The sequence below is a fragment of the Chenopodium quinoa genome, unplaced genomic scaffold (genome assembly GCF_001683475.1).
Source record: "Chenopodium quinoa cultivar QQ74 unplaced genomic scaffold, ASM168347v1, whole genome shotgun sequence".
Classification (NCBI taxonomy): domain Eukaryota; kingdom Viridiplantae; phylum Streptophyta; class Magnoliopsida; order Caryophyllales; family Amaranthaceae; genus Chenopodium; species Chenopodium quinoa.
In genome coordinates, this window is record NW_018743574.1 from 1,416,976 (window position 1) to 1,442,646 (window position 25,671).

General features: G+C 36.3%; 1 protein-coding gene across 1 annotated transcript; it reads right to left on the reverse strand.

Annotated features, from left to right (window-relative positions):
* Positions 1-1,822: 1,822 nt before the first annotated feature.
* On the reverse strand, positions 1,823-24,365 carry LOC110681901 (sodium/hydrogen exchanger 8-like). The gene is made up of 23 exons (XM_021858054.1): positions 23,948-24,365; positions 22,692-22,742; positions 22,503-22,594; positions 21,814-21,891; positions 21,470-21,627; positions 20,218-20,319; positions 20,012-20,129; positions 18,720-18,772; positions 18,572-18,637; positions 16,823-16,867; positions 15,515-15,570; positions 13,580-13,764; positions 12,768-12,815; positions 12,533-12,640; positions 10,905-11,142; positions 9,390-9,692; positions 8,520-8,617; positions 7,581-7,712; positions 7,285-7,503; positions 6,998-7,204; positions 4,903-5,167; positions 4,528-4,826; positions 1,823-2,528 (listed from the first exon to the last, which is right to left on the reverse strand). Exons 1-23 carry the CDS (start codon positions 24,198-24,200, stop codon positions 2,217-2,219), a joined length of 3,486 nt encoding a protein of 1,161 aa, XP_021713746.1. The 5' UTR covers positions 24,201-24,365; the 3' UTR covers positions 1,823-2,216.
* Between the last annotated feature and the right edge of the window lie 1,306 nt (positions 24,366-25,671).

The window sequence follows — 25,671 nt, forward strand, 5'->3', positions numbered from 1 at the left end:
ATTTTTACAATTTGTTAAAAAAACTAAATTTATCTCTAAATTGGCTTGCAGAGGAATATGCACAATGAGCACCGTACATACCCTCCAAAATGACGTAATATTATACATAAAACACTTAAATGAATAATGCGCATTCCACTCAATGAACATCATGAAGATAACCAATGAACATGTTTGAAGATGAATATTATTAATAATATAATACTCCGTATATCGAATTGATAAGACCTTTTTGTGAAATCACTAATGTACTCCCGATCCGTATATTAGTGTGCAAATTTTAATAAAAGTATAGAATTTGCTATTAAAAAAAAAAAAAAAAAAAAAAAAAAAAAAAAAAGTATAGAATAATCATGACATCATATTATACCCAAAAAAAGTGTAAAAAAAAAAATCATGGAACTGCTTGAAATTCTTTGTGCCACCTGACAGCTCCACGAGGAGTACCAAGAATTTTAGCCGATCCATGAAATATTTTTGGGAAATTTTACATTATAACCCGCTACTTTTTAAAATTCTATGTTGTGCCCCTAGTTTTTGAAACTTCTATACTGTAACCTTAAGGTCTCATTGGTAACTTTGTTGTAACCTTGCCGTTAAGTGTCCATTAATAAAGTTCTGTTATCCCAAAAAAATTAAAAAAAAAAAAACCAAAATCACCAATCCAACCACCCACAACCCCTCGAACGTCGGACGCCGCTCAGACCCCCTTTCCCTCCCTTGGGGACTGCACCGCCCCGATGACCCTCCCATTTCCCCGTAAAACCACTCGTAACCCCTCCCCCTCGAAAAAACACCTTAAATAACCTCCAATCGCCGGAAATCAACGAGCCGCCATCTCCCTTCACCGCAGCCGTAGCCTCCGCTGTTGTTCCTTTTCTCTCTCTCCGCTCTAGCCTCCTACTGCCGGAAATTGAAAGTTAGGGTTAGGGTTTGGGATTTGGGGGTTGGAATTTGAGAGATTTTGTTGAATTTCGTGGTGGGTGATTCAAAGGGGAAAGGGGAGGTGGTTGGGGCAACGCGAATGTCGGGGGAGGGGAAGAAATCTAGGCGGCCGACGCTCCGGGGGAAGGGTGGTGGGATGGCGGTGGCAGCGGGCTGACCATGGGGTGGTTTTGGTGTTTTGAATTTTTTTTTTTATATACTTCATTTATTTATTTATTTAATTAAATAAAATTTTTATGTCTAACGGAACTATATTAAAGGTGATTTAGCATCAAGGGTACAACAAAGTTACTTACTATACCTTGGGGTTACAGTGTAGAAGTTTCAAAAAGTAGGGGCACAGCGTAGAATTTCAAAAAGTAGCGAGTTATAATGTAGAATTTCCCAATATTTTTAGTGCCACCACATGATTATTCCTTGTTTTCAAAAAGGAAAAATGGAGAACAAGCAATAGTTCATGTGTACGTTGATGAGATATCATACTACCTCCGTTACAGGTTATATGCAACAATTTGACATAAAACAGAGAAGGAGGTAGTAGTTGACAAGTGAAAGTGTTAGGAGAGATGACAAGTGAGCCAGATGAAGCATTCACTATGAAAGTGCTAGGAGAGATGAGATTTCCTGTCTTGACATTTCAAGGAATGAAGAGAGGGATTATGTTGAATCAAAGGAAATTTATCCTCGACACTACTTGTATGCAGGGATGTAAACCAGCAAAATTTCGCTTTCTTAAGGGAATAAAACTCTATTCAAGAGTGAGAGATTGTTGAAGAACCAGAAACATATACTCGTAGTCGTAGAAATAGGTCAGCAACCACAATAATGTGGCACACCAAAGAAAAGAATTACAAAGTACTAAATACTAATACAAGTCTTGGCTTCAAGATTGGACTCATCTCTCAAAAAACCTCCAATTCCATAAAAGGGGGAGGAAGCAGATACATGAAATGTATTACGTCCTGCCTATGACATTATTGTAAATTTGTAATTATTTACTGTTATTGTATATAACACGGGTTATACAGTTTAGATACATACAAACTTACAAGCCAAAAATGGTAACTTTCTCGAAATTTCTCTTGGATACAGTGGCAGACATTCGCCGGACTACAAACTTCCAACAGTTTGTAACCGAGTGAAAACTACCACTCTCTTACCCATGTACATAGGAAACGCAAATTACAGATTAAATTTTACAGGATAAATAAGAAGGGAATAAGTGTGATACAGAGGTGGGAAAGATGTGGAGGAGTATGCCAAAAGAGCTCTCAAGGTGCTTGGCGGAAAGAGAGCTTGCTTGGTGAATCGATTCTCACAATAACTTCATCTTCACCACCAGATTCAGAGCTTGAATCATCTACTACACGACTTGGGTGCCTACTATGTGTTTGAGGAAGAAGCTCTTCTCTCATAACATCTTCTCCAAGTCTCTTCCTAACAGTATTTGATCCTTCTGATTTTACTGAAGTGAGAGGACGTTGTTTCTGGCCGATAGGAACTTGAGGATATGAACGGACATGTGAAGGATTACCCAAGCTATACCCTTGAAAACTAAGCCCTCGCAGAGGAACATCTCTTGCCTATAAAATTGTCAAGGATAAAAAAACCGAGGCATCAGTACATAATCCTCTTTTATAAGGCAAAGATCAAAGTAATCGCTTTATAGTTTGTCTCAAAGAACATAACACATGCAACATCAAAGAGAGCTATGTAAAAACAAAAAAAAAAAAAAAAAAAAAAAAACTGCGCGAGCGCGCGCGCACACACACACACATATATATATATATATATATAAATGAAAAAAAAAAGGTAAAAGAATGATATTAAGAAGCATATTAAAACAGTACCAAAGCTAGGGCAAACTTTTAGGGCAGATGACAAAAAAGGGAGGTTTTTCAATAGCAATACTACTACACAGGAGGAAGTTAATGAAAGCATAATAGCTACTAAAGAAAATTTCTAGGCAACCCCTGTTAAATATGCTTCAAAAATAAATATGCTTTGGTCAAATTAATTACTGACCTCTCTGATTTATTTTCTATATTCAAGCTTTAGTTAGTAAGCCAACATTGTTAGTGGCATTAACACTACTAGCATGATTTTGTTAGTGGGATAAATGGTTCCTATGTTAATAGCACTTAGTACTCCACAATTATTAGTTGGCACTTTCTTCTAATTTCATTTAAGATGAATGCAGTAATATTTCCTCGGTAAATTTCAATATTTTGCTTTCTTATTTCCAACAACCCTGAGGTCTAGTAAAATGCTCAAATTAACTGTTTTTGCAGACACATGATGTAACATGAGGTTATGTTTTCTCACAAATGACCTTAATGATGATGTAAGCTTCATTCTTGTTTTCCTCTCCTCTTCTTCTTGTCGTGTTATTAATTTAACAGTAAAAGATACCTCACTTAATTTTCCTAACCAACACAAGCAAACATATGGAAAACAAAAACCAAACCCGAAAATTCCCTTCCCCCACTCCCTCCGCTCAACTGACTCACCCTCCCCTCCCCTATTTTTGGAATATATAACTTCACTGTACCCATAGGCAACATACAAAGTTCTCCACTCAGAATCATACAAATTAAACATATAAATCTGAACACTTCTCTTTTTGCAAGCACTCTAAATACAATCTTAATCTATACATGCATGTATACTCACCAGTCACCACTAGAAAAACAAAACCAAGTGACCAAACGAATTTGATAAGGGAAAACAATTTGACAAGACAGACATTCACTACTTAAGAAGTTAAGAGAACAAATTATGAATAATCCAAAAGAATGTAATAAGGCATGACACAATGAACATGGAGACAAGTGGGAAGAAAGAACTTTCTTTGATTGATGGATTAAGAAAAGTAGATGACGATGATTTTGAGGACGTGAACATCCTCCTCTACTTAGCAATGCAGACAGGCAGATATCACACACTTGATTCTCTTACAAATGAGGAACTTAGAAAGTGATATTTCATCCCCACAAAATTTAGTGGCAGCAGTAGGGAAAGGGGGAATTTTGGTAAAACCGACCACAAACTTAGCAGCATATACAAAGCAAGTTTAAATGCTTAAAACACCTCAACAAACAAGGGTAAGAAGGGAATTCTTTGATAGGGATCCAATAGGACAAAAGGAAAAATAAAAGAAAATTCCCATTTTGAAAAAAAAAATAATTGTTAACATTGACATAGAAAAAAAAAAAAAAAAAAAAAAAGAGGATATGGCATCACTGTTGTACAGACAAATCATACAGAGAAGGGAAGAAAATGAGCGCACCTTCCCCTCCATCATTATCACTATGGTCAAATTTGGGAAGACATTGTAACCTAACAGTTATCATGTATCGGCAAAGGCAAGGCACAGGGTCAATTTGAGTATTTTGCTTGAACTTAGGGACTATTCAGAGAGTTGAAGTGGATTATTTGAATTCAGTAGAATAGTAGATAAATGATATGAAGTAAAAAGCTCAAACAAGAGGCCAGGAATAAGAAGCTCAAATTTCTTTTTCGACTAAAGGCAGCTTAAGAAAATAGTTGGGCTGGAATCTAACAGAACAGATAGAAAATTACCGTGCTGCCATAGATGCTCAAGCGCATAGCTTTGGCTGATAAGTTTTGACTATCACCTATTTCTTGGCCGTCTGGTAGACGCTGATGTGACTTGTATTGATTCTCAGGCCAACTCAAAAGACCAGCATGATCCCTAGAATTCAGAGATCTTGAAGACTGATCATGAAGCAACAAGGAGGACTTCCGCCTCAGGAGAGTGTTATCAGCTTGTATTGGAACCATGTCAATCAAAAGGACTCTAGCTCTAGTCTCAACATAGTATGAAGCTCCCTGATGTAAAAAGCTGGTTGATTTGTATCCTAAACAAAGGCAAAAGTTAGGCATTTTGTAATTAAAATGAGGAGAAAAGGTAAAATAAAAAAAAAAATGGCTGACCAGAACCCTCTTGGCTGAGGAAGCTCGAATTTCCTTGTGCAGGCCATAAAGCTGCAGGTGATGTAATCAGTTCCTCAACAAGAGAATGGCTTTTTATAAAGCCTTCTAGTAAAAACCCTATAGAATGTGATGGGACTTCAATAGTTTCACCCCTCAGGTAGGTGTTCAATGTTGACCTCTCAGCTGTGAGCTTCCTCATATCTTGCATTGACATATTTTCAAAAACTCGAGGAAGGAGGACTTTGGCAAGCACAATAACACTTTCCTGAAATGAGTAACCAGAATGTCATCATAAGACTAGTACAAAGAATATCCTAATCTCCCACATTGGCTAGTATACAGCAAGACAAGAGATCCTCAACTTTAATCAGTTATTCCATTAAAAAGTAGATTGCTACAAGAGATCGATGATCCTCTGGAATTTTTCTAAAACCGAGAAACTTGACTTTGTTAAAGGAAAACATTCAATTAGAAACTACATATAGTGATCCTATACTTCAGTTGCCAATTGCCATGCTAGAGAAATTTTCAGAAGATAAATCTTCAGATAGCTTTTTAGTGCTCTACACATATCATTCGTTCTTTCCAGCCAATCTATTGCTGAAGATAATGTAGCTTACAATCTATGTTACTCGAGCTTGGGTAAACATGTCCAACTTCGCTATTTTGTGAAAAAAATTCATTATTTTGACACAAATTGAATTGTTGCGTCCTACTCATGTTGGAGTGCCTAGGATCCAACACATGCAATTAAGGCAAAGTAGAGTCTGAGTAACATAGCTTACAACTAAATTCCCTAAAATAATTCTTCATATGCAGGACCCACACGAGGCAATGGGTTGAATTGCAGGGTCAGTGAGTTTGCAATGAGAGTTTCTTAGCTATTAATTACAAGATCTACAAGAGAATATACAGTAAATGTTAAACAAATTACTTACGGAGTATATCCATGAAGCTTTCTCAAGTCTTGAATAGCAATCAAATAGGAAAGATTGATAAGCAATTATATAATTATGTATAACATTACATCAAGATAGACTTTTTAAAACCATATCAAGATAGACTTACAAAGAAGCTTCTTATAGAATCAGGATATTTGGGTAATCAAATATTGTGACATTTGACCCACTTAACCACTATTATACTCAGACTGGATTGAAGATGTTTACATGTTCCCTCAAAGTAAAAGCTACCCCCTCCGTCTCCTTTTGTTTGCCCGTTGGGCTAAGTCACTTTTTTAATCTTTAGTTGGGAGAAATTGATGAGAGAGAAAAGTGTTGAGACTAAATCATCAAATATAGTTTTTGTGAGAGTAAAGGCGTAGGCCCCTACAACCAAAAGTAGTATGGAGCAAACTTAGAGGGACGGACTAGAGAGACAATAGGGGCAAACATTAAGGGACAGAGGGAGATCACAAAGCCACTCAACACTAGCATTAGTATGCACATAAACTACCAGGGGCAGATAAAATGGTGCCAATCAGAAAAAATCAAGGGGGCATAATGCAGCAGATATATCATCCCAACTTCTCCCATCCACCAAAAGAACTCCAAACTTTTCATTGGAATGAGCGATAACCAGTCAACATATTTCTTCTGTTATGATCGATACAGTGACCCATGCCAGCAAGCAGAACAGAAGATCAATTAAGAGAGAATAAAACTCACAGCATACTCTTTATTTATTTTTTTGTCTTTTAATATTTATTTATTTATTTATTTTTGGTCTCAACTTATTGATAAAAGTGTAGCCTATTACAAAGCAATATTTTGCAGACAATAAGACATATATTTGTTCCGCTTGTTTTGTATACAGAAAATTGAGCTTCTGCACTCTATCACTCTAGAGAAGCAGCCACATGATTCGTTTTACATGGGTTATCTGTTTGTATTAGATTGATTTGAAAGAGCTGAAGCAAAACACTTTCAGGTTCAGATGAAATTATCTAATGTTCATCCAGATAATCTCAATCTTTGTCTTACTTTACAGCATTATACCAAAATGTATTAAAGTCACACAGATGTAGAAATAGCCACTTAGCAAAAAAAACAAAAACTCACACACACACACACACACTAATGTCCTATTAAGATACCTTCCAGAAGAAATGCTCCACTGCAGGATCTGATCCCAGAGCTGCGAGAATCTTCTCAGTTTCGATATAGAAGCAAACTGCAACAGAATCTGTAATCATATCGCAAAGATAAGGCTTTCCGATCAGCACTTCATACAGCCCCAAAGTACTTCCATGGGTAAAAGTTTGATGCAAGGCATGCTTATTCTTCCTAACCTTGCTGGCCCACTAAAAGACAAAAGATCCGTCAATTTTAGATTCTTAAATAAAATGTCCAAAACTTATCTAAAAGATACTTTTTCAATTACCTTCACCACGCCGTTTGATATAAGCCAGATCCCATTAGGCTTTCCCCCCTCCTTGTACAGCGTCATACCACGAACTTTAACTTCTTCTTTAGTAGAACCAACCAGCAGATCACGAACACCTGACGGAAGGGCTCCTAAGAAAGGATGCATGCTGATTAATTCCCCAATCTTTGGAATCTTTACAGTAGGAGGATTGCGTACAAGTCTTTTCAAGTCAGTCTGTAAGAAAGAAGTTCTTGTCAATGGCAAAGAAGCTGCAATCTTTTTATAAATGACACAATGAGGTATAAACATACCTGAACAGCATCATGAAGATGAAGCATCTCTTTCTCTTCCAGTATTCCTGCCTTCTCTAGACTCTCAATATATTCAATTAAATGTTGCAATACAGCATATGTTACTTGCCTCGTCTTAACAACTCGTAAAACCTGAAATTTACAGACCCAATTGTCAATGCCTTATCCTAGCTAGAGAGTAAAAGATTTCACAAACAGTTTGGTAGGAAATAATAAAAAGGTGATGATGGTAATGCATTTTAGAGTTATCAATTTCGCAAACAAAATGTCTCGTGTTTATGTCCACGGTAACACTGGTCCACCCCTAAAGCTCTGTTTGTTTTGAGAGAATTTTTTTCCATGAAAACGGTGTTCCCTTTTTCCATTGTATGGTTATTAAAGGCTTAAAAACAATTTCTCCCAAGGTAGAAAATGGTTTTCCCATGAGTGGAAAGCATTCTCTAAGGAACACCATATATTCCTCCCTACTCCTGACATTCCTTTCTTCTCTTCCCATCCATCCTCTCCCTTCCACTCCCATTTTCCTCTTCCTCTAGGTTATTTCATGTAATGTAACAAACAAAGGAAAACTATTTTTACAATTGCGTTTTCCCTTGTTTGCCATCAGAAAATATAGATCCTAAATATCTCTTTTACTTCTTAAAAATTTATTACCACTTCTAACGTAGTAATGGTTAGTGATGCTGAAGAATTACACAAGATTAGGGATGGAGTTGCAGTATGACGGTCAGCGAACAGAATTTTCAGGCAAAATTCAATGTAAAATAATTATCATGACGATTGGTACTCTCTACCATACCAGCTGTGAGGTAGTAAAATAATTTAGTCAATTTACTGAATGAGGTAGACAAATATAAAAATAAATAAATAAATAAATAAATAAAAAGGGTGAAGCCAGTAATAAATATATGAATAACAAAAAAAAGGGCACAACATAACCTCAGGAAAGGTAGTGCGGACATCTTCCAAAAATTTTCTTGCTTCCTCTCCTTCTGTCTCACTTTCAGTGATGACTGCAGAAGATATCTCACTGTCACCTGTATCAGAATTGGACCATTAGACAAAAGAGTATCTATGAAGGCTGTCAATACATGAATGACAAATTTGTACGTGCACTCTTTCTAGATTTGTGACTTCAAGAATAGATTTCAGCAAGTGCTTTCTCCGAAAGAACATAAATTATTTAGAGCCCACATAGGTCAAAATCATTAGGGAATCACATAAAAAGCTGCATGTCACCCATATTCATCTACAGAAATGGCTAAATAACTAGTTGATTTATTCTTTATATACTAATTATGTGATATCACCACAACTGGTTTGCTAGTCTTCATATCCTTAATTTTATTCCATAGATCAATATCACAATGGGAGAACAGGAAAATGTTAAAAGAGAAGAAAACTAGCAACATTATTTATAGGGATATCTGCCCTTTTCTACTTATTAGGTTGGTCTAGTTGTTTTCCCCTAAGAAATTCAACTTCCCTGAAGGTAACATTATAATGACCTGTCATAAAGACTTCACCATAAGATCCCTGATACTACCTTGTTTTGCATGACAGGTTCGGAGTGAGATGGGAAGAGGAGGGGGGTGGGGGCATAGAAAACATATGGTTTTCTTTGGGGAGGACAGAAAATTAATCAAATATAAATAATTACAAAGATCATATGCAGCCAAGAGCCATAAACTTCAGCTACCCCTCACGGCAAAAGAAAAGGCATCTATACAGCTCTTGCAAAATATAATACAAGAGAAAACTATGAATGGATTAGAAGATAAAAGATATACTTTTATTAGGTACACTCACCAATGAAATCATGCAGCTGGCCACGAGCAGTTCTATGAGCCCGTAAAAATGCAGCGCATATGTAACATGCAGATTCTAATCTTTCAACTGTGAAAAAAGTAACCAGCTTTTTTGGATAGATGCCTCCTTGAAGGAGCCTGTAGTATTTAGGAAAGTGAACACTATTTTTTAACCCTTTCCAATCACATAATGGCTCATGATCCACCGCATCAAGTGCTTCATCAACTGATTGCATTAATACATTTGCAGTACTTTGTGTTATCCTCCCTTCATCAAGCATCACCCAGTAAGCAGATTGAACACCTGGTTTTGCAAAATGTCATAGTCTAGTCACAAATATGGTGATATCCAAACAGGAAGCAAGTAGCAAAGTCAGATATAACAGAAATCATGATGTATGTATATACATCGCACGTCTGGTGATTCTACACGATGTGTGTTAGTCTGTATGAGCAACATGCAGGTGACTAAATGACACTCAAATACTCAATATTCAAGAAACAAACCACCATCCAAAGAGCACCCTCTCAAATTTGATAATAAATTCACTGCATTAGTACCTCCATCTGCCAGAAAGAAAATTCTTCCAACTTCACTAACATGACTAACATCAGTAAGTAGAAATTTTACTTAGTTATGTACAAGATTGCCAATTTACCATTACAGAAGATAAAAGAAAGTTCATGTAGCACATCACGGCATAAGCATAGCCAACCTGCAGATTTACTTAGGCTAAGTGGCTAACAGCAAAGAAATAATGGAAAGGGCTCATTGGAGCAATATTTTAAAGCAATATGAAGAAAACAGCATAATAACACAGATCCTGGAGAATCTCAAGTAGTCATGCTTTGTCAGTCAAGAGCTAACCAGCTTAATGGTCAAGTTTCATTCAGGAAATTAACCAAGTCTTTATTATATCCTCACATCTTCTCAAGAGAAGTGAACCTCTTAAAAATAACAGTGACAAATTCTCATTCCAGATTAGATACCAGATTAGATAAGGGAAACATCAAACATCAATAGATGCACCACTGCACTCAGTACAGGTTCAGTTCAATAAAATGTGTCAGAATTAAAAAATTTCATCTCCCTTAGTTGGTCCGTATGTAACACCCCAAAAATTCAAACCATATTTTGGGTTTGAATGTAATCTTACAATTACAACAACTTAGATAATAGTTTGAACATTTGTTGGTTTCAATTTACTAGTTTGATTTGTTTTTAGTTTCATAAGAGAATAAATTTAGCACTTGTAGCAGTAACAATCCCAAGTTATGAATGTTGATTTTCAAAACTAAATGTCGCCTTTATTACTAAAAAAAATGGTAGAGTAGCTACAATCAATTTCAATTTTCAAATACTAATAATCCACAATAACAATTTCTTTTCTTTTTCAGGATGAAATTTCTAACTAGTAAGAGTTACTTTGAGATGAAGGCCAGCATAATTGCTAAAATAACACAAGTTGGCAGAAACCATGTCATAAAAGATAAAGAGTTTGGAAACATTAAGTACCATTTAAGAGCCGTACACGCATATCTTTCAAGTTCATTGGATCCAAAAATCCATTGTCGGAAGTATCAGAAGCATCATGAGGGTGGATGCGATCCCCACTAATGGTGTTTAAGCTCTTAATATATCGTTTGACAGTGGGCCAATCAGCAGGTCCCAGTTCTTCATCTTCACCGAGATCCCCAAATGCCTCTAATGCTTTCTTTTCCATTTCGTATTTAGTAAATTCCAATATGCGTCTCTTGAAAAAGAATAATACTAGTACATTTTAAATGATGGAATTAACACCAACATTAAAGTGAAAAGTACCATAATAGCACTAACAGTAATACTAGGACGAAAAAATAAAGAAAAAAATAGATATATAAATATGGAACAAGAAGCCACAAATAGTAGCATAATAAAGTTACATTTGGTATCTGAACATCTTCTACAGACATAAAGGTTCAAGAAGATTAAAATGTTCAATACTAAGGGATCCTGAATCATTTTATTCACCCACTTAAATCAAAACGCCCAAAAATATATCAAAACAGTACGATAAACTCTATAGCAAAAGAGATTATCAAAAAGGCTAGAATTCCAAGATGGACATGACATTGTGTTAAAGATAAATTCTACTGCTTTATAAGTGGCTTTTAAAGTAATGAGAAAAAAAATACGCTAAAGGATTCAGAAAAGGTAAGTGGAAGAACCAAAGAACTGACAAGAGAGAGGAATAAGGGATCCAATTATTCCATTTTCATATTATGTTCTGAAGGTAGTGGAATGCCTTGGCCAATCCACAGCAGCTAGCACATAGTTCAATAGCAATTATGCAGATTCTGAGAGGCTTAATTTGTCTTCTTTCTTAGCTGGAGGACATGATTCGATTAAGACGAATTCTTCCATCAGATAGGATACACATTTGATTGATTCAAATCAACTTATATACTCTAAATCACAGGAAATCGTCTAAAAAAAAGTGCAAAACTAAGCTATCTAGAGGCAGTTGCAGTTGGCATCTGATAAACAGGCCTGGGCCACACCCGTCACAAGTGTCCACTTTATACAACCAAGGAGATTCCACTTCAAAAACATATGGCAATGAGGGGAGTAGCCCTTTAGCCTTATAAATTGGACACAACTTTCTTGTTTCTTCAATGTGGGATACACTTCCCAACACTTTTACACTCTTTCGATGTGGGACAACACTTTCACTTACATGTGGGTTTGCTCATAGGCTCAACAGCATCAATGTGCTTCCATAGTATTTTTGGAATCAGTCAATGCTATATTCTTCTACAAATTTTATTAGATTGTCAAACTTTTTATATCTTATGAGACAAAGACTCCTTAAATTTCATAGCTAGGCGCAAAAAGCAGTATGTTAAATTGGAAACAATCACCAGAAACTAAATTGCATGCTTCTGAAAGGACCACTCCCTAGAAAAATTAGAAACCAGTCATGACTTATGGATGCATAAATTGTAACATTTATAAGGCTATAGTAAAGGACTTTTTGGACCAATAAGAATGTGACTGAATCATACTACCACACGCAGAGTTTCTCACAGTTATCTGACACTCTGAATTACCAGACATGGAAGCCATTTAATAATTGATGCACCAAATCAACTAAATAAGATTACCTTCGCTTTTGATAACTTGTCCATCCCTAAAAACCGCAAGACAAATTGTGTGGTTGATCCATTTATGATTAGCGTCAAGAATACAATTCCGCCAGTGAAAAAAACAAACTGCATCCACAAATCAAAACAATAAGCACTAAGAAGACTAAGTACACATATAAATCTTAGTTCCATAGAATACACAGGATCCTCTATCGCATGATATGTAAATCATCTTGGTTTATCAGGTTCATACCAGTGTTCCAGTCTGCGTACTGAGATAAGCTGGATCGCCACTAGAACGCTGAAACATCAAATAAATAAATATTTAATTCGCAGTCAGTAAAGGAGAGCAAAATTCATGCACAGGCACACAGATAACACACACAGACAGTCACAAAAAGGGTAGAGGAGGACAGATAAAATAAAGAAGAGGGAAGAATGAGAATTTTAAATCAATAATATATTAATATGCAGTGCACTCTAAGCAAATACCTTACATTATCATCATCCAGAATAACACTGACGGTAATGAAATTGATAAAGTCCACCACTATGGTTAACCTTTTTACAATCAATGCTAGCACAGGGAACATAAAGCACCCAAAAAAAAAAAAAATCTCAATAAAGGTATTCAATCCACATCTTTACTTTTACATTATTTAAGTAATTTTTTAAAATAAAGGTAATTAATCAAATATATAAAGTAATACAACTATAATCAAAACAATATAAAAAAAATCAGAAGCATCATGGTGGCAGAATATAAAGATGTAACAAGACTTTCTAAGCGACCCAAAACACCCAAGGTTCCGTAATATACAGTAAAGTAGTTTCCGGTGGGCACTGTATTCTTTTAATTCCGCACAAAATGCACCACATTTTTTGACTATTCTATGCCAAATATTAGCTACTTAAAACAAACATCAAGCAGAATTACCATCAAACATTTGACTTACAAACACAGATCTAAAAGCCAGCTTCAACAAACAAAAAGACCTGAAAATAGCAGAGTGCAGACATCAAGCATAACAAACTGAACAGAAACATAAAAGTTGCTTAACTTACCTTTACAGATAATGAAAGAGACAATGCTACAGCTCCCCGCAACCCTGCCCATACTAAAATCATAGCTTCTTTCCATTCCATACCATAGCCAAAATAGCATAGAAATGGGTACAAAACTCCAACAACTACTCCCCGAGCAACTAGGACATATACATAAAGAAGGATCAGATAGCCCCATGCAGTACCTGAGGAGAAACAAACCGTTAGAAATGGGTATAGGGTAGACAGAAGAAATATGTTGCAAGGTAAAACCATACAAGTCTCATAATTTTAGGGCCACTAGGTCTATATTACTACTTTCTATTACAATGTCAACCTGAATTCAGTGTATCACATTCTCCTATTAGGATTAAAGGTACATAATATCACATTTATAGAGGAATCTTTAGAATTATAGACAGATATCAATAAATAACCCACAAAAAGAAATTCCCCTGCACTGTGTAACGGAAAATTTAATCTGAGCCAAACAGAATCCAAATCCCATTCTGTCCCAAATATACAACCAGACAGGAACCTGGCTACAAGCACACAACACTGCAAAAGACACCCAATTTATTGGTATGCCAATAAGAGTAACTCATCAAGAACTTTTTGGATCATATGCCTACAGAAGAAAATGAACTGTCACTTTTAAAGAACAGTCCTTTACAAATGAGCAAATGCCCATGAAAGTAACCCACAATGTATCAGGGAAGAATAATAAAATCTAAGACAAGAAAAATATCAAATCCCCTGTTTGTCCCAAAGATACAACCATTGTTCTCTGGCCTCGAGTATTAATTAATCAATCAAAACAAGCTATATTGGAGAAGCTCCACAACTTTGTGAATAAGTCCACTTGTCCAATTTGAAACAGTAGGATTGTTCAAAGAAATAAGCACCAACATAACAGCAGGTGAAATGATAACCCCCCCCCTCCCCCCTCTTCTGTATGAAAAACGCGATATAGCTCTACTAAATTTATAGGTATATCTATCATTGATGTTGCTTTATTACAACAGAATGTATTGCAAATTGGAGTTGCTGACAAAAGGGTCACAAGAAAAACTTCATATAGATTCCTCTTCTAAATTCTTTTAGAAGGTCAATGGTAGAAATAATTTTCCATGTATACTGCAAAATTATAGCTTCACCCACTTCCCTACTCATTAAAATTACTCCTATGATGAAAATACCAAGAAGTTTTGTGGCCCTCAATTAAAATTATATTTAGGACATACAATGAATGAGGTTGTCAGCCAGAATGTTAACAGAAACAGAATTGTCTCAACCCACAAATCAGTCTGAAAAAAGCTTATCTTGTCTACGAGTTGTACAAGTCATGAGAGGCATAGATGGGGCAGTTTAGTAAGCCCCCGCCTCTGATCTATAAGGCTGTGGGATTGAGTCCTTATGAGTTAAGGATAAGCCAGTGAGGTAAAATTAAACACAGTGGCCTTTGGGGGATATATAGATGGAACAAAGGGGGCCAATATTCTCTTCCCCCCCCCCCTCTCCCCCGCCACACACACACACACACTCAAAGAAAAAATATACAAATATTTACCATAAGTTATAGATTGAAGGAACAAGTTGTCTAGGAAATGAATTCTTAGAGGGTAGCAATGTGTGTGTATTGACCTACATGCATTTCACCGATTTCATTATGATTAAAATTCTTATGACCTGCTTCCATAAGGATGTAGCTCCTAAAATATACCATCAAAGTCAAGTTCAAACAAGACCACACCAACAGACAGATCAGATAGGCGACCCAATGTGTGATGCTGAATCCACTTCTCAATTCCCCTACCAGCACACCCACAGAAATATCTTTGTAACCATTTCCAATCTATTAGCCTCTTATATACAGTTTAGGGACCAAGAAGAACAGCCCGTTCACATCTTCCATTGACATATAATTTGATACAAGTTTAGATACTGAAGCATTACCATGGTTTTCAAAAATGTTATCACTGCTAAGAACACCTTGTGCTATGACAGCTCCGCTGCAAATCCATAAGAAATCGAAATAGATGAAAAGCATGCCAAGTAAAAAAAATAAAAAAAAAGTAAAAAAAATTAACAAAATAGAACAAAACATCAGAGACAAAAGTTACATATTAACCCAATTTCTTTGAATCTCCCCAATTGAGTAACTCTTTAAAACTACAGCCACCATATCTATAATGAAACATGAATTTGTTCCATAGAAATAAAGAAGACATAAGAACTTCTGGAAAGACCCTTGAATTCCACAACAGTAAAGTAATACGCAGCACTATTCGAACACTTTCAAAATAGGGCCCCCTGAAAAGGCTCAAATAATTAGTTTATGCATTTAACTGACATTCAGACACATAGAAGCCAATGGCAATAAACCTATTTATAGGACTCCATACTACCATGCATATTGTATGTACATCTGGTCGAACAAATTGCATGGTATCATAAATAGCTACTCCGGGTATTACCCACCCACCAGGAGAATTTATAAACAAATACAAATCTTTGGTATCATCCTCGATACTGAGATATACCATAAGACCAATAAGTTGATTCGAGATCTCGCTATCAACTTCTTGACCTAAAAAAAGTAATCTTTCTCGATAAAGTCGGTTGATTAGGGTAAAATTATATCCCTTAGGAACCGTACAGGCACCTTTTGATGCATACGGTTCAAACAAAATTGTGAAAAAAATCAATGTGTAGATTCTATATCCTTTTTGATTTTTCATCGAGGTTTTGCCAACTTAATAATGAATAATTAAGGGGCTCTTTTTCTATTTTTCAAGAAAGATTACTTTTTGCTCCTTTCCCGAAATTACCTAATTGCCGGTATAATAATAGAAAAAGATTTCTATAATTAAAATACAATTTAGATCAACTAGGATTAACAAAAATCACAACCTTCCTTGATCCAAATGCTAGATATCCAAATAAAGCTAGAGAATTATTTTCCCACTTTCTTAAATGCAATCAACTGGTAAATAGGTGAACTATGAAACACTTAAAAAAGAAAAGGTAATGAAACATCCACCCAATTTACACATTCTGCAGTAAATAAAACCATGTCACAGATTTTTGTATCACACACAAAGACCAACCATGACCCATGTTCATAATAATCTAAACTTGATTCCTGTACTCCATACTTATCTGAATATTATAATGGAGTTTGGGTTGCAATCCCAACATTCCTTATCCTCTTTACTATTAAGCATACCAAACATAAGATTTTCAAAAGATGCAAATAATTACCTCAAGATAAAGATCAGCGTATTGGCTATGTATGCCACCATCTCCCTGCATTGACAAGCATTACGCTTATATGTTAGGATAAATGCGGAAGGCAGGATAAGCATATAGTTCAATCAAGCAGAAAGCAAAGCCTCTGGCTTTTAAAGAGAGAGAGAGAGAGAGAGAGAGAGAGAGAGAGAGAGAGAGAGAGAGAGAGAAATCAGAAGTCCGGCAATGACTATAGGCAATCTCTTCAACCAGGCAAGTCGACACACAGATTCCATATGTATGTATACAAATGGCTAACTTGGTAAGTAATATTGTTACTCGTTTTAATCTACCAGCATGTTTACTTCAAAACAAAAACCAAAAATCTCCTTTTAAGAATTAGTAAATATAGGAGCTTGATTTATGTATGTGCATATTAAACTCTTTCACATTGGCGCATGAAGTTTAATTTGAGAAACTTTGACAACCTTGTCCACCATCAACAAAAGTGAACAAAGATCCAACTGTAGGAGCATTCAAACTGCAAACCTCCCCCCTCCCCCAACCCAATTCTCGCCTTAAAATGGAGAAAAAGAAAATCAGAAGATCTACTTTGGAAACTTCCTCAGTTTGTTCTTTTATCCTAATTTCTTAATCCCTATTTTGTTGAGGATTGGGGACCACAATGTTACCCAAGGGCAATCAATTATTTCATAGATCTCAATTATAAGAAAATGCTCAGTTTAGCACCAAAACAGTATAAAAATGAAATAACTTATCAGAATTCTTTCCTATGACTCCAACACAGAAAAAGGAGTACATCAGTGACAATTCCTCTCTAAAATATCAAATACAATAATCATTACAAGGATTTGCACATGCTGCATATAACGTATGCACTTCATTAAGCAGTAACATGAATATAAATCTTTTATTTCAGCAAAAGAAACTTTCAGATCAGCAACTAGTACTGGACCTTAGCAAGGATGAACAGATAATTAATCACTATATATATACAATTACCATTCTCAAAAGTTCGACTAACTTACTGTAGACTCTTATTTCTAGAGTTTGAGAAAAGTGAGTAGACATGAGAAAAAGATAGATAAAGCTAGAGAGATGGACTGATGGAGTAAAAGGCGGGTGGGTGAGAGAAAATGGTGGATAAAGTAAGAGATAGTGAGAGGAAAGGTGTAAATAGTGTGGGGTAAGAGGGGTAAGTAGTAAAAGGGATATCCAAATATATGAAAAAAAAAAAAGTAAAACAAGGTCCAATATTCTCTAACACCCCAATATAGAAAGTGTTCAAAAACAAGGATATGTACTCCCTCTAAATTACCAAAAGTGTGACTCACTTTATAAAAAAAAATCATTTTTGGTAAACCCCTTTTACTATCTTAACCCGCTATCTACACCTCTCCACTCAGCTTCTCTTACTTCATCCACCTTTTTCTTACAACCATTCACTTTTTATCAACTCTTCCAGAAACATGAGTCCAACTTTCAAGAATCGAGGGAGTATAAGTCGACGCAAAGGCAAAATTAATTGCAAAGACTACTCATTTAAAAGTAATGATAATAAAAATAAATAATAGTACCAAGAATAGATCAAAGGAAAAAGAAAGATAATGGATATAGAATGAAGACGCGTGAGAGTGCTAAACAGAGAGTAGCACATATAGAATATAGTATATCAGATTAGATAAAGCCCACGCAAAAAGTTTCAAACTCTAATCTAAAACGCCAAAAATTCCTATCAAAATAAGATGGTAATATACATACCAAAAATGATGCAAACTCTGTTGACTTTCACCTTTAAATGCTGTCCTAGCAGCTGCTGCATAAAACCTGCCAATCAATTGGATATAATATAGATATTTTCTTTACTGCAAAACAAATAAATAAACTGTTCAATCAAGATTACACTTACATTCCTAAAGTCATCACGGTCAAGACACCAGACACGTCAGCTCCCTCTTGAGCCTATCACATAACAAAACATGTATGGATACGTCAGATGGTTAAATGAGGGGAAGTATGCTAGCCTGAGTCAGAACAAAATCTATATGGAAATTACAGGATTTATTATTATATTTAATTGGTGACTTGAAAAGAAAAAAAAGGGGGGGGGGGGGGGGTTCAATTTTTACCATAGCAGCCATGGCACTGTTTTTCACCCTTTAATGTTTTGAGAGCCCCTACTAGTAGAATTACAAAGACTAGGAAATTTTATAAGTACCTTCTGAGGGTAACTACCTTATACTCTACAATACATATGTTTTTGGTTGTAGAATGGTACCAAATATCAGATTTGACAAGTTAACCAATATTCTAGCGCTGACCATTATCCTACTTATTTTTCGATCTTCTTCATTATCCCTCTCCTCTTAGTTCTTATTTGCTTCCCCTCTGACCCAGCTCCACCGCCTCTGGCATTCCTCTACCAAGATGACCACATCAGTCAAATACCACATTACCATCCAACACTCAACATCTATGCAGGGCAAGTCCAGCCAATTTAACTTTAGGTTAAGTATCATCATTTCTTAAATAGAGTAGCATGTTTAAATATCAAAAAAAATGTCAAATACAAATCTACAATTTGGAAACAATAAGGAATTAAACTGGAGGATGAGGAGACATATGGCTTGACATCTACGGTGCCCATTTTCAAGAGAGAAAAGGTTAAGGAGGGTAGTGAGGAGGATCAGATAATTTGTATTCTTTCAATTGCATAGTAGACATGATGGCTTCATGGTGATGAAGGGTACTAAGTAGAGATGATCAAAGCGGAAGGGGATAAGATAGTAAAAAAAAGAAGAGAAAAAAAAAATCTCATAACCAGCACATGACTGGTCAATGCCAGAGTTCAGGTCAACTCACAGGAAACAAAGATTCGGTATCCTCTTACATTAGAAGGCAGTTTCCATACAAAATCAAAAGTTAGATTCTTATTTCCTCTTGGCTAATTTAAATAAATTAAAAATAAATAAAAAAATACCCGCCTATATAGGGAGCGTTATGATATTTTTTCCTTCTAAATATATACTGATAAAACTTATTGGGTCCAACTAACCATATCACCTAGAAAAATCAGCAAATTAAACTAAACACTGTGCACCGATAATTTCCAAAATATTGAAAAAATAACATCAACTTACAGAAAAGGTACTCAACAAATAGCATAAAAGATTTAATGTCCATTCAGAAATAGCAACTTACAGTAAAATAGGCAACATAGCTCACGGCAAGGGTCAAAGTAATCTCTATTACGGTGTCATTAAAAATAAATCCGAGCCACAACACTGATGCTATTCCAAATGCAATTCCGAATCCCACACTGTCACGGAGAAAGTAAATATTGATAGTAATAAATGATCTTTCATCATAAGCTGTGCAAAAGATGTAAATAAAAAAATGCAACTTACGCTCCAAATGTAACTTGAACCAAATATTTAAGAATTGATGCCCAATTGAAGGTTCGACCAAGGATCATTTTTAAGAACAGTTGATAAACCACAATTGCAGTCCTGAAAATGGATACCAAGAAGTTCTCTTAATCTACCGATATCTGTAATCACCGTAAGCATTCAGCCACTATTTTTTTTTAAAAAAAAAAGGGAAATTCTACATTATAACCCTGAAGATTTCGAAATTCTACACTGTGTCCATGATTTTTGAAAAGTCTACACTATAACCCCAAGGTCCACTTAGTTACTCTATTGTGCCCTTGCCGTTAAGTATCCGTTAGTATGTTCCGTTATCTTGAAAAAAAAAAAATCAAAACTGCCAACCCCAGCCACCCACAGCCACCCTCTGCAACCGACAACCAGCCTTACCCTCAACCTTGACCGGCCACCGCCGCGCAGACCCCCTTCCCCTCCCCCGGTGTCGGCGCTACCCAGACCACCCTCCCCATTTCCCGTAAAATCTCGCGTACCCCTCCCCCTCCCCTCGAAAAAACCTTAAATAGCCTCCCTAATCGTCGGAAACTCGGAAAGCATCGAGCTGCACCTCTCCTCACCGCCACCGCCGCCACCGTAGCGTTCCGCTCTTATTCCTTTTCTCTCTCTCTCTCTTAGCCATAGCCTTCTGTTGCTAGAAATCGAAGGTTAACAGAAGGCTAGGGCTAGGGTTTGGAATTTGGGGGTTGGGATTTGGGAGAATTCGCTGGATTTCGTGGTGTTCGAAGGGGTAAGAGGAGGTGGTCGAGGCAGCACTGACATCGGGGGAGGGGAAGGAGTCTGGGCGGTGGCCGGCGCTCCGGGGGGAATGGGGATGGGCTGGTGGTGGCAGCAGGCTGGGCATGGTGGCAGCGGGCTGGGTGGTTTTGGTGTTTTGTTTTTTTTATTATTATTTAATTTTATTTATTTTATATTATTTTTTTTTATTTCTGTAAGCCAATCATACGTTGCTTCGTTAAAAATAACAGAACATACTAACGGAGATTTAGTGTCAAGGGTACACCAAAGTCACTAAGTGGACCTTGGGGTTATAGTGTAGACTTTTCAAAAATCATGGACACAGTGTAGAATTTCGAAATCTTCAGGGTTATAATGTAGAATTTCCCAAAAAAAAAGATAGTTGACTTTAAATTGATCTCACACAATGGTTCTAACAAAGCACATATATTCTATCAATAGAAACAAAGAATACAAATTCAAGGAAGTGAGATCACACCCATCATTCATCAAGGATTCCCCCTCAATTATAGTACTCAATTTTTTGCTTGCCCCAAGTTCTTTCAAGAGAGCTACAACAGCTACAGGATCAGTTGCACTTAGAAGTCCACCGAGCAACAATGATGTCTTCCAGCTCCAGTCATAAGGAAATGAAAGCTGCAACAAACCACATGCAGCTCATAGGTCATTCAAGTACAAAAGTTGCATACAGCACAATGTGCAGCATTGAATTGTGGATGACACACAGCTTTGTCAACTATAACCTACTTATACACATACAACTTGAGGTCAAAATTAGCAAGAGTAACAAAAATCATTATCTGCCCAGTATCAGTTTCTTACCTTTAGTGCTGCTCCAAGACAAAAGGTTGATATCAGAACACCTGGTCCAGCAAGCAGAATCATTTGAGCTGCACATCTCTACACATAAAGTGTACGAGTATGGAGAACGCAAACTTCAAGAATTTCCATAAACAAATGACTAAATACAACAACTTCACAAAATTTATGAGAGAAATAAAGAAAACTTTATTGAACCCTTATGAAAACACGTATTGATTAGTAAACGAGAACTAGCCTATATCACTAATAACAGCAACATATATGAAATAAAAAGTAAACAAAAAAAAAAAAAAAAAGATGGTTGCAACTTGCTACAGGCACATTATTTGCCGTTTCTTGATTCATATGGCATAAGAAAAGAAATCAATAAAAGAACAAAAATCAATTATGAAAATATATGTACAAAGATGCTCGTCTCTCTCAGAAAAATTTATGGCACCTCCCCACTAAAGCAATTCAGACAATCAATAATTCATCAAAATTAGACTGTCATCGAACATTCAAGGGTATTCAGACGGGTATACAATTGAAAGTAACCATGAAAGACTAATCCCCTTCTAAGTTCTAACATAAACATTTAAAACAAGATTTCACCAACAGAAAGAAAACTAATGCAATTTATGCAAAGTTCTAAATATATAGAAATCTCTAATTAAATATATAGTATATCGGAAAGTAGGTAAGTGAACCTTTATTTGGTGAATTTCCATTGAAAAGGAACTTTCAAACAGAAGGGCAGGGAGAAATACAGCCAAAAGGAGCTCTGGATCAATATTTTCCCCTGTGACATAATAACATCAGCATCAAATTTCAATAGTTTGATACACATTCAAGATCCACCAGAGAAAATGATAAAATGAACAATAGGAAGGACTTACAAATGCGGATACCATCCCCAATCCTTCCCAAACCATGCTTTGTACCATATTCTGCACAACAACCAACATTTGATATGAAAATATGTGTTCTGTTACACAATTACAGCAGGCAAAGGACTAAAATAATTGCTTGAAGCACCAACACTTGTGATCACTTCATCACTATCTACAAAAAGCATAAGGCCACTGCACTAAAGATTCCCAGTTTCATACACATACATATGAATACATTATGAAGAGAATACAAAGAGGACAGTGCAGCATATTGAAGCAAAAGAAAGGGTCTAAAAGACTTACAAGTTACAACAGTACAACAATAAGTATAGAGCTGCACATCTAAGTGAAACACACAAAAGTGGACGCACACTCATGCACAGAGAGAGAGGGGTAGATCTTCCCATCTCAGTAAAGCACACACTCAAGCACAACTAAAGTGAGTCAGAGAGACACTAAAAATATGAACATTTCAAACACATGCACGCAGACACAATTGTGGTGTCAACACTAATAGACACATAGTATGAGCCAAAACCGGGGGGACAAAAAAAAGGTTAAAATACGCAAATGTCAACTTCTCACATAATGTAATTAGAGGAAGTTCATATTGATCGGAGACGGTGCTGATTCGCAGATAGATTGATAGTTCATATTGATCTGGTGGTACTACATGTATATCAACTGCCGGACTCCAAATATGGAGTACTACTATATTTATATCAATATGGACTCTTATATCTGTTCATGGATATTCTAGCGTCATTGACCAGTGTAAGTATTCACAATTTGAAAATTAGCAATAACTAGTACTTGTATCCTTTTTCCCGTTTCCGTGCAACCTAGTCGTCAAACAACAATTTTCAACCGATTCTAATTTTTAATATTCAACTTCACACGATCAAACATAAACATTCAAATAAAAAATTCAACAATAAATCAGAAGATTTAAGCATCTACCAGCTGTTGAAAAGGCCTGAGAAGGTTCAATTCCCTCAAAAAATCAATAAAAATTACAAATACTATTTATGCAAATCAAATATTACATCTCTTTCAACTCAAATCAATATGATCATCTAATCATAATCATACAGTGAAATTCATTTCCACTTATAGAAATCAATTAATTAATCAAAACAACAAAATTTGAAAATCGAATAGTAATAATTCAACTTAAAAAACTCCTAAAATCTCGAGAGAAAAAAATCACATCCTAAATAATCGAAAAAAACAACAATGAATTGAAAATACGAAAGACGTACCTAAAGAACCAAGGCCAATACCAATGATGAGCAAAGCGACAGTATAAGGAACTCGAGTACCTCGAAGAAAGTGACGACAAGCAATCCCTAGAATTAAACTGACGCCGAAGAAGATAACGGCGTCAGTTGGAGTAGACTCAGATTCTTCCGCCATAGCAGAACCAGAAATGGTGGAGTTCGTTGGAGTGGTAGTTTCGGCTCCGACTTCCGCTAACATTAACGGAAACGGAACCGCAATTCGGTACGCAGCCATAGCCGAGGTGCTGCAATGGCGGAATAATATTGTTGAAATGGAAATTGAAGTGGAGATTGAGTGAGGAGAGAGAAAATGAAAGTCAACAAGATTTTGAGTGATTACAGTAGTGATTATTGTTAAGTTAGTACCAGGTATTGTGTTTTCTGTGAATTTTGTCAATAATTTATTGTGGGTCGTTTTCTAGTGTTGGTCATTTGTTGAGGAAAAGACAAAGTAGATGAAATGATGTGGTACATAGTTTATTAATTAAGTACTGTAATTTATTAGAGGGGCAGAGATGCTAGAAAAACTCAAATGCTACCCGGCATCTGAATATCTAATCATTTCCTAGAGTCCCACTTACTTTTGTGCTAGTCCCGGCTCTTTATGGTCGGGACTTATTCTTTATAGAGTTTTTTTTTTTTTTTTTACAAAAGATACTATTAAAGAAAAGCATAATTACAACATAATACTAACTAAAACAAGAACACTTAACAACCTACACATACTAAGTAACATTACAGGAAGATCGAAGAGAACCAAACACTGAAGTGGTCTTGCAGCAAACCAATAATTGCGAAGCCCGGACAACCATAAGAACCGAACCACATCCAAAATGTGGACCAAGAGAAGCCAAATGAACCGAAGCAGTCGAGATGGACCAAAAGCGCAGATTGCTAACACTGAAGAGAACCCAAGCTGGCATTGAAAGCGAAGGGAACTCGTGATGGAAATTGTAGAGAGACGGAAGAACCCGAAGTATGCACCTTGTTGTTGAGGAACGTACCTGTGACACCATTCCACTCCTAGGGAATGAAAAACATAACTACCTCCTAAGAGTCTGGGAACCAAACCTATAGAGTCATATAACTCAGTGACTCTATGAGAAACCGTGCATTCAAATGACGGTTCTCCTCTTGCAGTTCTACCAATGGAGAATGCAAGAAAATGGAGGACTTTGCTTAACCTAAGCATTAAAGATGGGTAGCCTCCTTCAAGATATTGTTTAACAGCGATGACTGACCTTGTCATCACCCAAACTAACAATGGGACGATAGCAACTGACTGAATGCCAATATCATCCCACAAACGAGCAACAAGACCTGCAAACCAAACTCCTCCCTCAAAACCACCCTCCTCCTGCAAACTCATATGCAGGGAAAACTATCCAACTGCGCAAATAACTTCCTCCCCTGGGGAACTAATTCAAGTACTAGGGGAACACAAGCACACCCCGACGAGACTACTAGTAGGACCACCCACCTAACGTAAAAGGGTTTACTAAATCTTACAACCCTCATAACCCACCAACAAGGCTCCAAAGACCACGACAACACTTCGATAACTTCCAAAACTTGAACTAGTCTATGATACTCTAACTCAAGACTAAGCAGAGAAAGAGAATTATTAAGCAACAACAACCCAAGCAACAAAACACGGAACTTATACAAAAACATCATAACTAAACTAAAGCAAAGCTAATAACAAC

Coding starts and splice junctions, on each gene's coding strand:
- LOC110681901 (XM_021858054.1), bottom strand. CDS start 24,200: ATGGCTGCGTACCGAATTGCGGTTCCGTTTCCGTTAATGTTAGCGGAA. Junction 22,743..23,947: donor TATTGGCCTTGGTTCTTTAG/GTACGTCTTTCG, acceptor GTTGTTGTGCAG/AATATGGTACAAAGCATGGT. Junction 18,773..20,011: donor GCTATGTTGCCTATTTTACT/GTAAGTTGCTAT, acceptor GTTATGTGATAG/GCTCAAGAGGGAGCTGACGT.